We start from the raw sequence: 14,136 nt of genomic DNA, 5'->3' as shown, positions 1-14,136 counted from the left end.
CCCGGGGCCTTTCCGTGCCCAAGTTAGTGTCTCCGCTGCTCAGAAGACGAAAGATAGGTTGCCAGCCAACCTCATTGTGACGGAGACCAAAGGGCCTCACTCCACTGTCTGTACCTTTCCTTTTTCTACCTTCTAAATCGTTTTTACTTCTAATTGATCTGATAGTCAAGTGGAAGTGGTAGTCTTGCTTCAAGGCTATAATTTTCTTACTTTCTACCTATCTTCTTGTATAATTTGGAAATATGTTTGTTTGTTCATCTGGCAATTGAAATGAAGAGGCAATCTTGCTTCAAGGCTATAGCTTTCTTGCTATCTCTCTTCCCCTTGCCTGAGTGCATTCAATCGATTGTTAGTCCTACAAGTTCACGAGAATCAATTTGTCCAGGAAGTATGGTTATGTCAATTCCCTGATAGCTCATCTTATTTGCAGATTAGGTTAAGCGTAGAAGTTCCTCCAGCAATAAGCCAAGAATGTTACGGAGAAGTCTTAGATGAATTTTCTAAGAAGGCAAAGGTATTATTTTCAGTATGCAGTCATTTAAGGGGTATATTACTGTTACAGGATGAATAGGAATTCATCTGTAGGATAATTTTGTACTTAAATTATTTTCCATTTTCTGTTTTGATCATTATCACTCTATAGTAATAAGAAAAATTTGAATATGCTACCTAACTTTTACTAAGCCCTCTGGGCTCTGACATATACTAATCTATATTTCTTCTTTCTTTCTTTGGAATGTCAAGGAATTCAATATTGTTCTCCCCTTTTATCTTTTCATCCGATCCAAGTTTGTTGACAGTTATGTTTTCCAGTACCTATTATTTACTTATTTCCACTTAAAGCATGATTGGAATTGCTTGTACTGGGGGTTAGTCATTTCTATGCTGAACTAAAGTTGAGGGAAGACCATGCTAAGTAAAAATGGCCTTTTAAATGTCACTGGAAGCTTCTTCTCTTTTTCTACCTTCTATCTCTAGTACTAGATTCTAATTCCTTTATCTACCTTTTCTTCTTGAATACTCATTATTGAAGTAGTATGTTGTGATGCCATGCAATTCCTGATAAAAAACCTTATTCATACAGGTTCCTGGCTTTCGGCAGGGAAAGAAAGTTCCAGAAAATATTCTTCTAAACTACATTGGTAGACAGAACATTCAACAAGCTGTAGTTGAGGCAACTTTGAAAAAAACTCTTCCACATGCTATGTCTTCCGTACGTGAACATAACATTAGCTTGCCAACTTGTAGTAGAAGGCAGTCATTTATCCATCCAATATTATGACAAATTTCTGTTGAAATAACGGGTAGAGATTGTTGTCATACTTTTTTATTAATCCACTAGCATAAATCTTTTAATTGGTAGAAATTACCTTCAATGTCATTATTGTTTTAAGTGCCAATCCCTAGAAGTGGCAATGGGCATGGGCTGAGCGAGATGTGGCCAGCCCGCATTCCATGCCTAATATCACGTCGGCTTAGAAATGAATGGGCTGGGTTAGGTTAATCTAGTCTTGAGTTGGCGCGACAAGTAGGTTTGGAAAGTTTAGCGTGCATGACATGCAAGACTAAAGCTAGTATGGTGCACTTTTACACCTTACAACAACAACCAAACCTTATCCCTAGGTGTGGTCGACTATATGGATCATTTTACACTAGCTCTATCTCCTACTATATATGGATCGTTTAATTGGTTTTGAAGGACATCTATTGCAAATGCTCTTTTCATGAAAACCTCTTCTTTTTTTTTTTCCTGAAACTTGTCTCTTCTTCTCGCTTCTAATCTTTATGGTTCTTGAGATTATCCTGTAGTTTTGCCTTTCTTTCTTTAATTTCAATGACAAAGAGAATAGCCAGTCTGATGACTTGGTATCGTTCTTAGCATCTTTAGAATTGTGACATCGCTGCGTTTCCTCTATAAAGAAATGTCGTTTTGTTTTGTGTAGGATATTCTCGGACGTTGCTGGGGATGTAACTATTTATGTGGATGGCCAATCGTTCCTATTGCACAAGGTTTACATTCTTAAACTGGCTCTGCAGACATATCTTGATATTGTTTTTCATAACTTCCTTTTCAATTTTTGCATATTGTTGTCCAAGTTCCCTCTGGTTTCACGAAGTGGAAAAATCTGGAAAATGGTAGTTGAATCCAGGGAGCCAGACCTTTCCAGATTAGAGCTTCATGAGGAGATATCACTTGCGTGTGTGAACAATTTTTATCTTCTTTGAATTTTTATATATGACTTGCGTGTCTAGCAGGGCTAGATAGAAGATATCATGTGTGAACAATTTGAATACCACTGCTTTATATGTTAATAAATTTGAAGAAATATAACCACGGCTGGCTATACATAGTATAATCTCATCATGGTCTAAGGCCTTCATCAAAAAATGGTTCAGCATCAAAATCAAAGGTCAGGAGAGCCATGTCGACGAGATTGATAGCAAAGGTATGCCTGGTTTCTTCTTCTTGTTCAATTCCAGAAACCCTAGTCGACGAGAATAAAGTGCACTTGTTTGCCTGCTTTTCTCCCTAGTCGTCTTCATCTTGTCGACAAGATGATTTATTTGTCTGTTTGCTGGAGAAAATGATACAACAGTTAGAGGAGTCTGATGTAGCTTGTTGGCACTTGTTTGCCTGCTTTTCTCTCATCTTTTTTCTATTCCTAGCTTTCAAAGCATTTGTCTATCTTAGACTTGTTTGTTTGACAGAATCAATATGATTTTCTTCCTTTATAAAGAACCAAGGACAATAAAAATTGTCACAAACAATTTGGTGAGGAGATCATGGCCTCTGTGAAAGCATGTGCTCCATACTTCTATATGATTGTGTCCCAGTTCGCGTATGCTGGATCCAGCATCCTCGGCAAGCTTGCATTAGGACAAGGACTAAGTGCACTTGTCTTCGTAGTGTACAGGCACCTTATTGCCATGCTCATCTTGGCTCCTCTTGCTTATGTGCTCGAAAGGTTCAAGGAGCATGTCTCATTAGAATTGTTGAGAATAAGATATATGACTACAAATTGAATGTTTTTAAACTCATCTCATGGTTGTAGGAATCGAAGACCCAACTTCTCATTTGGTGTCATGCTAAAAATATTCATTCTTGCTATGTTGGGTATAACAATTCAGCAAAATGTATACTACGTTGGACTCCATCTCATTTCTCCAACTGTTGCCAGTGCCTTGGGCAATGTCATTCCTGCTTTTACTTTCTTATTGGCAATTGTACTGAGGTTGATTCAGATATTAATTCCAAGTAATTTTACAGTGAATTTAGTTCATTCAAATATCATTCTATATTTGGTCTTTTTTTGCTCAGGATGGAAAAGCTCAACTTGAAGACTGTAAGAGGGAGGGCCAAGCTTGCAGGGGCCATCTTCTGCATCACTGGTTCCCTGATCTTCACATTTTGGAAAGGTCATTTTGTTGGGGGCCTTTGTTACTTCACCTATGATCCAACTTCATTTCGAAAGTCCTGAGAAAGGCGATGCCTGGCTTAAAGGCTCTGCTCTTATGCTATTCGGCTATTTTGCATGCAGTGTATCACTTGTTCTTCAGGTATTGCGTCAATGGTGTCCCTTGTGTTGTCACATGTATCGCTTTTGATGTAAAAAGAATGTTTGGGTATTTTATGGATATTGTTGTAAGAAGATTATTTATATAATTTGTGAATATTTGTGTATTTTATGGATATTATTGAATGAAGAATATTTGTACAATTTGTGAATATTTGTGTATTTTTTTTTTGTTATTGTCGGTTTTAAAATCAAATCTGTGCTGTTAAAATATATACATATTACATCGGTTTTCCACCGATGTAAAACCGGTGTTATAAAGTAATATTACATCGGTTTTACACCGTTGATGAAACGGTGTCGTTAAGTGATACTACACCGGTTAATAACCGATTCGAAGACCGGTGTCGTTAAGTGATACTACACCGGTTTTAACCCGATGTCTAAAATGGCAGACTTTTAACATCGACTTCATAGACATCGGTCGAAAATCAAATAGACACCGGTGGAAAACTGATGTCTATGAGCGATTTTGTTGTAGTGCATGCTGTCTAGGTAGCCCTTAAAGAGAAGTATAGTGGAGTAAGTCTAAGAAAACTTCGTAAGTTGACAATTAAGTTTGACAGTTGTAAAAAGCATTCAAATGTATCCATGGCCCAACATCTAAGTGAAATGACAAATATGATTTGAGATTTAAAGACTGCCAATTATGAGTTAATTGATAAATAACAAGTTTAGACAGTTATCCATTCTTCCCTGATTCTTGGGACATGATGAAACAGAATCTGACTCAGTGAAAGTATCAAAACTTTCACTAATGTCTCATGCTATATTGAACTAAAGGCGGAGAAAATAGAATTCGCAAGGATTTCTAAATAAGATTTTTATAGATAAAGGTACTGTTGAAGCATCAAGATTCAAGAATAAAAAAAGATAGTTCAAGAAAGAAAGGGAAAGGAAAAAGAAGTTGATGTTGTTATTGGGAAAGGCCCAATCAAGAAGAAAATTGAAGGAAATAAGTATGAAAAGAAACTAAAAGTAAACTAACTTGCTATAACTATGGTAAGAAAGCGTTGGAGCAATCTGGGCACCCTGTGTTTTGATTTTTGGGCAAAGATTTAAGTTAAGTTATTGTTGTATTTGATATGCATTGTGAGTGTGCAGGATACAGGTACAACAAAGAGAGTCCAAGTATGATCTTGGTAAATAAGGAAAGTCCAAGGGCGAGTCTTAGCAGTGTAAGTTTAAGCATGTTGTCTTGGCAACATAACTCCAAGTGTGACTTGGCAATGGATAAAGTTCCGGAGACGTAGCCTCTTGGCAAAGGAAGATCCGACAACAATGACAAGATTAATAGAAGCTCCAGAAGGTAAGTCATGAAGGATAGAGAGGCATCCGAGGGACACGAGGCTAATGGAGGAGGCTAGAAGGCTAGGTTTAGGTTGTGCGAGCAAGGACGAGTGCATGAGAGACTGCACTCAGGATAAAATTTCAGCTTACTGTAGCATCACTGTAGCGATACTATAGAGTTACTATAGCAATCGACTGGCATTTTCATCATTCAACTGATAGCTGACCATTGGATTGTAACAGTTGAATTTCACTTAGGACCAGTCGACTGGTGGTTGTACCAGTCAACTGGTGGCGGGAAAACAGTTTGGTATTTTCCTCCTAATCCCTATTTAATAGAGCTTAGGGTGCTTGGGCATAGTTGACAAAATTAGTGGTAGTTAACTCTAATTAGAGTCTCCAACTGCTCAAGTGATCTAGTGTGGTCTTGTGTGAGTTGTGATGAAGTTTCTCCACCCACAAGGAGCTACGCGAGCTAGCCGAAAGTTCTCCGAGGAATCATCTACCAATGAATGGGGATCATCCACCTTATAGACATCCATGGAGTAGGAGTCTTGATCTCCAAATCATGTTAAATCAACGTGTTAGGTTTGCTCTCTCTTATTAGTATTTATTTTTATATTCTACTATACATACTAACCATTGTAGAAAGCAAACATTGGGTGAGTGAGCTGCTCACCCCCTCTAGCGGCATCAAGGTCCCAACAAATGGTATCAGAGCTTGGTCACTCTTTGTTGTACTAATCGCCAAATGAGCAACCTCTAGAGAAGAAGATGGAGTTGGAAGGACCTCTTGGATGGGACATCCGGATCCCACCTCCATATGAGCGCGAAGACTTCAGCTATTGGAATTCATACTTGGAGACATAGAAGGGAAGGACCAATCGGATGTTGACACGTGCTCAACATTCTAGGAGGAGAAGGAAGATGAGGAGGTATTATCCACATCTTCAAGGGAGGATGAAGTGGAACCGCCCACATCTTCAAGTGAAGAGGAAGAAGAACAATCTAAGGAAGAGGAGATCTTGGAAGCTCAACCTTCCACCTCAACTACCAAGAAGAGCACAAAGGACTATATCAAATGCTTTGAGTGTGGTAAGATGGGGTACTATAAGAGTAGGTGTCATTCTCTCAAAAAGGTAAAGGAGGTAATCCCTAAACCCAATAAAGTTACTTTAAGAACTGACGTGGGTTGTATGAATGGAGTCAAGGAGAAGAAGCACATTAGGTGTTTCACATATGGTGAGTGGAGATACTACCACATAAAGCGCCCAAGGAGAGGAGAGCTCAAGAAATTGGTGCACTTGAAGAAATGGGAAAAGAAGAGGAGCTTAAGTCAAGTAGGAGCTTCAAAGGTAAAAGGGAAGGTAATCCCTATTTTGAAGTTTAATCCAATTTCAAATTCCTTCATGATTGTTAAGAATATTGACAATTATTTACCTAAGCATAATTATGAATTTAGGTATAATAATAGGAATAGGGTTAACATGGTAGATAACTCTAGGAAATCATGTACTAAGGTTAGACCTAATAAGATCCAAACCACTTTGCTTAAGAGAAGGAAAGTGGGTGAAAACCTATGCATTAATCCCAATAAGGGGAGACATATGCCTAGATATGGTAGGTCTAGGAATGTCCATGATGAACATGTTGATTCCAGGGTTAAAAACTTAGAATTGGAAAATCAAGCTTTAAGGGAAAAGCTTGATAGGTTAGAGAAAATTCTAGATAGGTTCATTATTGGACCTAAAGGACTTAACATGTGTTTGGGTGGTCAAAAACCTAAAAATATCAAATTGGGTTTCTCCAAGACCAAGGAGAAATCATATGCTAGGGTGGCAAATGATAATGGCAATGGAGAGTCATCCAAGGCCAATAAGAAGAAATATGCTAGGGTGACATATAATTATGACAAGGACGAGGTGTCCAAGGTTAAGGACAAGAAGAAATTAACCAAAGACAAGGTATCTAAGGTTAAGAAGGTAAAGTTTATAGGTCAAGTGTCACCCGAGGTGCATCAAAGTGGCCTAGCCATAGTTAATGAGTCATCTAAGGAGGTGGCTAAGGCTAAGAACTCTAGGGGGAGTTCAAAGAGTCTTTGGGACATACGATAAATGGATCTCAAGTGGATATTACTTGGGATTCTAGAAGAGCCATGGAATGTATCATAGGATTTTGGAGACAGACTTGAATCTTAAACCTAGGGAATTGGCACAATTGGGTTGAATTTCATCCATAAAAATATATTTGGGTTCATATTACATGAAAATTGATTATTGATGTATAGATGTCATATAAACTAATGTTAGGGATGCATTATCATTTAGTATGGGCGGATACATCAAGAAGCCAAAATTAGGACTTTAGGTCAAGATTTAATTGAACCATTTAACTAGTTTTAGATTTTATATTAATCTTAGAATTTTTTATAAATATATTTTTATATATTTTTTCAAGTAGACATTGATAAAATAAATCTCTCCACAAAATTTAAGAATTTTTGAAGGTCTGTAAAATTTTTGGTGCATTTCTGAAGTTGAGTTAGAAATATTATTTTTAGCTGAAATAGTGTACCAATCAACTGAAACAGTTACTAGTTGACTGGTAACACTTTTCATGAGCATTGAATGTCTTTGTAAGCTCGTTTTAAAGATGATAGTTGACTAGAGTTAATGGTAGTCGACTAATACAACCTAAAAATGTGTTTTAGCAATTGGAAATGACTAAAAGGATAATGAACATGTATGTAATCTTATGTGGGATTAATACATGATGTTTATGGTCATTAGAGGTTAAAGAGTCTAATAATTGGGATATTTTTGAAGCTCTTTTTTATGTATGGAAAAGGGGAGAAGTGTTGGGTTTAAGTGGAAAACCTACACACTCTTGCAAGAAAACCTAGCTCAAGGAGGAGCTTAGGTGAAGGGAGTGCAATTGTTCACTTGTTGTCAAAGGGGGAGAAGTTTCACTTTGCAGGAAATTCTAGCTCAAAGTGGAGCTTAGGTAAAGGGGGAGCTTAGGTGAAGGGGAGTCTAGGGTTAGGTTTCATGACTTATGCATGAGCATATATGCATATTTATTTACATTGTTATTATATTTATGTTTCCCTAACTTAAATGAGATGAAAAACATCGAAAAGGGGAAGATTGTTGGAGCAATCTGGGCACCCTAGATTTTGATGTTTGGGCAAAAGTTTAAGTTAGGATTATTGTGTTGAGACCTTGACGTCTGCTAGAAGGGGGGGGGGGGGGTGAATAGCGTCTCACCCAAATCGTCGCTTTCTACACTTGTTAGTGCATAACGGAAATACAAAATAAAACTAACAAGAAAAAGCTAGACTCTAGAAGACAAGAAACATAAATAAACCTAACACGTTTATGTAACGTGGTTCAGAGATCACTTACTCCTGCTCCACGACTATCCGTAAGGTGGATGATTATGATCTGTCGGTAGATGACTTCCTGGAAAACCTCTAGCTAGCTCAATCTCCTTGTGGGTGGAGAAATCTCGCCATAATCTTGATCACGTACACACGGATCTCACACAGGAGCTTGAAAGACTACTAATAGGGGTTAACCACCTTTATTTCGTTAACCTTAACCAAGCTCCCAAGGCTTGGTTATATAGATAATAGGTTGGAAAACCCCGCCTATCAGTCAACTGGTGAAAGTACCAGCCGACTGTCCTCTGTGGAGATTCGATCGTTATAATCTAATGGCTCGATACCAGTCGATTGATAAAAGTACCAGTCGACTGCTCCACACTGGCTGAGCAAACAGAGACATTTTGTTTGCTCTCCAGTCGACTGCACCAGTCGACTGCCCAGTCGACTGATGAAGTATCAATCGATTGGTACCCTGAGTACAATCTCTCATGCACTCGTTCTTACCCGCATAACCTAGACCTAGCCTCTAGCCTCCTCCATCAGCCTCGCGTCCCTCGGATGCCTCCATTATTAGAATGTATACTAAAAGCCTAGCTTTTTGTATAAACATTTATTTTGAAATGATAATCATATTGGTCAAATGTCTGCATTTAGTTAAATACAGTTGTCCATTTAATTTATATTGTAGATAATATGGTATGTGGTGTCACACAGAAGATCATGTTATCAGTTTCTTATAAATTATAAATAGAAGCTCACAACTAAGATGGATTGGGGCAAACCATTAGAATGGTTGTAGTATAATTTGGTACTAATTTATCTTGACTATAAAATTACACTAGTACACTATGTGTGTATAGAGCAGGACCATTTGAGGTTGTTCCTTTTATACTGACTGCATAAAAGAACAGAACCTCTGTTATTATGGATGTGCGTACTCTTAATCTCGATATAATAACAAGCACATGTACTTAGTATTTATTTCTATAATTTATCAAAGGGTGAGATTTATTCGTTAAATCAATAGGTCCGATAAGTTAGAAAATAATATTATTTATATTGTGTGTTGTTGATTATAGAAGGAAATCGTGTTCTATTTATTAGGATGATGATGTCCCCTTGAGGAGCTTGTAAGGATTGTCATGTAAATCCTGCAGGTGGACTTAGTTCCGACATGACAATGAAGTTGAGTGGAACTACTCTTGGAGCTAGATGTTAATTAAGTGAGTTGTCAGTAACTTATTTAATTAATGGACATTCGATATCTTAAACACAGGGAGATTAACACACTCATGAAAAGAAGAAGCCCATAATGTAATATGTGATTGGTGTGGTAGTTCAATAATAACTCTTTAGTGGTATGAGTTATTATTGATGAACTTGAGTTGGGTGTTCGGGTCGAACACAGGAAGCTCAAGCTCATTAGGAGGGCAAAAATCAATTTCTCCTCTAGGTCCTTGTTGTAGCCTCTATGTATAAAGTCTCACATCCACCCAAGTCATCCTTATGGCTGGCCACATCCTTGCTTGATGCCCAAGCAAGGGGTCGACCACCCCTTGCTTGGTGCCCAAGCAAGGGGCCGACCAAAATGGGTTTAAAAGTGGGATTTTAATTTTTTAAATCTTTCTTTTTGTAGCCATCTACAATGTTTTAAAATAAAGATTTTAAATTTTAAAAACTTTCCTTTTTTGAAGCCATCCACATGGTTTTAAAGGAGAGTTTTAAATTTAAAAAATCTTTCCTTTTGTAGACATCTATAATGGTTTAAAAGAGAGATTTTATTTTTTGTTAAAACTTTCCTTTTTTTGTAACCATGATTTAAAAGAAATGTTTTAATTTTAAAAATCTTTCCTTTTTGTAGCCATCTATAATGTTTTAAAAGGGGATTTTTAATTTTAAAACTTTCCTTTTGTAGTCATCCACAATAGGAAATTTAAAAGAGAAATTTTAATTATTGTTAAATTTTTTTCTTTTTAGCCATTACCAAATTATAAAAGAGGATAGATGGTGCCTTAGAAATAATAATCATCTACACAATTTTTATTCCTCTTCTATTCTCCTTGTGGCCGACCCCCTCATATTCTTATTCTCCCCTTGCTTTCTCACCTAAGGCCGGGGACATCAAGATGCTTCAACCATCTTGTGGCTGGCGGGTTGCAAGGAAGAAAGAAGAACAAGAGGTGGTGTTCCTAACTTTGATCCCTTGGTGGCCGAAAGTCTTGGAAGCAAAAAGGACTTGGGTGGTTTTTGCATCTTGGTAGATCATCACTCACACGATGTCCAAGAGGAGGAGAGGAATATAGCAGAAGATTAAGAGGTCTTTAAGTTACAAAGAAAGGTATAACTAGTTAATTATTTCCGCTGTGTACTACTTTATTTTTCCTTTGTATGAATCTTGAAGTACCAACACAAGAGGCTAGCAATCTTGTGCTTTGATTGAGCTCTCTATAGTTTAACCTAGGGTTTACTGTAAGGAGTTTAAATATTCAATTTCTTTGAAAGGATTTGACTAGGAAGTGGTGGATGATCCCATACCCAAGAAGGCCGAGTGCCTCGCCAAAGACCTGGAAGTCAATCCTTGAAATAGATATTTAATCAACTTCTGTAATATGGTTTAACTTCTAATGAACACATGGGTTGAACTTGGATTAATAATGTTAAGTTTCGTTTGCAATCCAAGTTTAACTTCTGAAAAGCACATGGGTTGCTAGGAAAAGTTCTGTGCTTATACAAATTTTTGTACAGGGGAAACAGAACGGAATTTCGAGTAGTGCCAACAATTGATATCAGAGCTAGTTTTATGCCTCTATGTGTTTGGTTTTCAATTAAATTATGCACTTTTCATACATAAATTTAGGCAGGATAATAGTAGGATGTGCAAATAGATTAATTCTGTGGTAGCAAGCATCCTAGTTCCAACTATTATGACCCTATTGTGTTTGTGTGTGATTTGGACCCTCGGGTATGTCGAGAGCATTTTATGTGTGTGCATGATTGTAATTATTAAATACAGCAGAAGCTGTATTAGTTTTAGGATTTTACATTCTGTTCGATCTAGATTACATGTACATTCCCTTGTGGAATATAAGATCGATAAATGTAAAATTTTATTTTTGTCGCGGATCGTATCCTTGTGAGGTGTGGTGTTATTTGAGGACCAGAGGTATAACGGAAAAGGAAGCAAGATAGACGCGACGACATGACCTGTTGGTGGCGGCTAGGGTTGGTGGCGCACGGAGGACAACTATGGATGATGCCATAATAGTTGAAAAATTATTTTTCATATTTATTGCCTTTTATGCTGTTTATATGTGCTGTGTGTGTGTACATGTTAAAATTCCTCATTTTAAATAACTAAGTGGTAGAGGAATTATTTAAATTTCACGGTCTCCATTACTGGTTTGTAAGTGATGCATTCAAACTTGTGCATTGGCTTGCCTTCCTCCATATCAGATGAGTTTGTTTGTGGATCACTAGATCAAACTTCCTTTATGGATGATTATAGGAAATTATTTAGGTTTGTGTGATCTTCTCCATCTGAAGGGGCACAATCCTATTTAATTGACTAAGTATCAAGTAATGGTATACACTTAGGCAGATTTCATAGTATCCCCCCATCGGAGTCACTGCTATTATTTGTGTGACCGAAGAAAAATCAACTATTAATTTTATTTGTCATAAAGTTAGGTTGACAAGATAATAAAATTAATGGGTAAAACCCCCTCTTACAAATGTTTGAATTTGTATACATCCACAATATCGTGACATACAAAATTCACGGTGTTTTGAGGTGTTAGTGAATTTAAATGATATTGTTTGAGGAATCAATATTATTTTAAATTCTAAAGTTTTGACCAAATATTTTGTGATTCTTAGAATTTCAAATGGCTTTCAATCCTCTTACTGTTATATTGAAAGAAAATAAACTTACTGGTCCCAATTACATTGATTGGAAACGAAACTTGGATATTGTCTTAACTGCTGAAGGTTACAAGTTCGTACTTTTTGAGATATGTCCAAGCCTGCCTAATAGCGATTCTAGTGAAGAGGAGATTGAGTATCATAAGAAATGAGTCAGGGCAGATGAGATGATACGGTGTTACATTTTGGCTTCTATGTCAAATGTGCTGCAACATCGACATCAGGCCATGCCTACCGCTTATGACATGATGCACAATCTCAAGGAACTCTTCGGACACCAGAATCGAGCTGCTAGGCAAGAGGCTATGAGAAACTTGATGATGACCATCATGACTGAGGGGACACTCGTAAGGGATCATATCCTCAAAATGATGGCTCTTTTGAATGAGATGGAAGTCCTTGGAGCAGAAATCGATGGGGAAACCCAGGTCGATATGATTCTCCAAACGCCGCCTAAAAGTTTTGAGCAGTTCCGCCTGGACTACAACATGGACGAAAGGGTTTATTTGTTGGCGGAATTTCTAACAGAACTTCAAGCAGCAGAAGGGTTATTTCGTCAAAGTTCTCAAATTCACATTGTTGAAAATGTTTCTGCTTCTAAGACGAAAGGCAGAAAGAAGAAAAAGAAACAAGTTGGTTCAGCAAAGAATGTGAATCGATCTCTAGGGACTAGGTTGCATGCAGGTGTGAAGAAGCCGAAGGGCAAGTGCTTCACATGCAAGCAGCCTGGACATTGGAAAGTGGGTTGTCCTCGCAGAAAGGAGAACAATAAATGTATATCTTATTCTCTAGTGGTTGAAACATGTTTAGTGGTGTTATCTACCGGTACCTAGTGTGTAGATACGGGAGCCACTGATCATGTCTGCTATTCATTGCAGGGGTTTCAGGAAACTCGACGACTACATGAAGGAGAGATTACCGTCTACATGGGCAATGCTATAAAAGTGGCGGCTGTTGCAGTGGGAGATGTTTATTTATCTTTTGATAGAAATAAAACATTGATTTTGAGAAATTATCTTTATGTACCATGTTTTAGAAAGAATTTGATTTCAGTTTCTAAACTATTTATGGATGGATATTCTGTTTCTTTTGATGACAAAGTAGTTGTCAAGAAAAATAGAGTAATTATCTGTTCTGGTACATTGGTTGGCAATTTGTATACTCTAAATCCAATTAATCCCACGATACAACAAATGGAAATTAATAACACATCTTCTAATTCTAATAAGAGAAAGCAACCTTCAGAAATAAACCAAATATATCTTTGGCGTCTAAGGCTTAGTCATATTAATTTGAGTAGGATTCAAAGGGTAATAGTCGATGGACCTTTGGGTTCATTAGTGGTGGAAAATTTTTCAACCTGCGAATCTTGCTTGGAAGGAAAAATGACCAAGAGACCTTTTAAGACCAAGGGGTATAGAGCCAAAGATGTGTTGGAATTGGTTCATTTTGATTTGTGTGGACCTATGACTATCCAGACAAGAGGTGGTTTCAAATATTTTGTCTCTTTTATAAACGACTATTCGAGATACGAGTACATTTACTTGATGTACCGCAAGTCTGAGTGCTTTGATAAGTTCAAAGAATACAAGGCTGATGTGGAGAAACATCATGGTAAATGTATCAAGACACTATGGTCTGATCGTGGTGGCGAGTACCTCTTAGGAGAGTTTAGGAGTTACTTATCAGAGGTCGGGATTCAATCCCAACTGTCTGCACCTGGTACATCCCAACAGAATGGTGTGACAGAACGAAGGAATATGACTCTTATGGAAATGGTTAGATCAATGATGAGTTATTCAGAATTACCAAATTCATTTTGGGGATATGCTCTAGAAACGACAGTGTACATTCTGAACTTGGTACCTTCTAAGTCAGTAACCCCTACTCCCATAGAATTGTGGAATGGACGTAAGCCTAGTCTGAAATATATTCAGATTTGGGGTAGTCCAGCACATGTGCTGA

The 14,136-nt window shown here is 37.4% G+C and overlaps 2 protein-coding genes across 2 annotated transcripts; both read left to right on the top strand.

The window, feature by feature from the left end:
• The first annotated feature begins 265 nt into the window (after window positions 1-265).
• On the top strand, window positions 266-1,282 carry LOC122032795 (trigger factor-like protein TIG, Chloroplastic). The gene is made up of 3 exons (XM_042592109.1): window positions 266-348; window positions 431-514; window positions 1,085-1,282. The coding sequence occupies exons 1-3, from the start codon at window positions 271-273 to the stop codon at window positions 1,280-1,282; spliced, it is 360 nt and encodes a 119-aa protein (XP_042448043.1). The 5' UTR covers window positions 266-270.
• Window positions 1,283-3,061: 1,779 nt separating this feature from the next.
• Window positions 3,062-3,616, top strand: LOC122031692 (WAT1-related protein At2g40900-like). The gene is made up of 2 exons (XM_042590789.1): window positions 3,062-3,233; window positions 3,320-3,616. Exons 1-2 carry the CDS (start codon window positions 3,085-3,087, stop codon window positions 3,477-3,479), a joined length of 309 nt encoding a protein of 102 aa, XP_042446723.1. The 5' UTR covers window positions 3,062-3,084; the 3' UTR covers window positions 3,480-3,616.
• Window positions 3,617-14,136: the final 10,520 nt, after the last annotated feature.

Source organism: Zingiber officinale, chromosome 11A (genome assembly GCF_018446385.1).
Source record: "Zingiber officinale cultivar Zhangliang chromosome 11A, Zo_v1.1, whole genome shotgun sequence".
Classification (NCBI taxonomy): Eukaryota; Viridiplantae; Streptophyta; class Magnoliopsida; order Zingiberales; family Zingiberaceae; genus Zingiber; species Zingiber officinale.
This window is presented reverse-complemented; position numbering and strand designations above follow the sequence as displayed.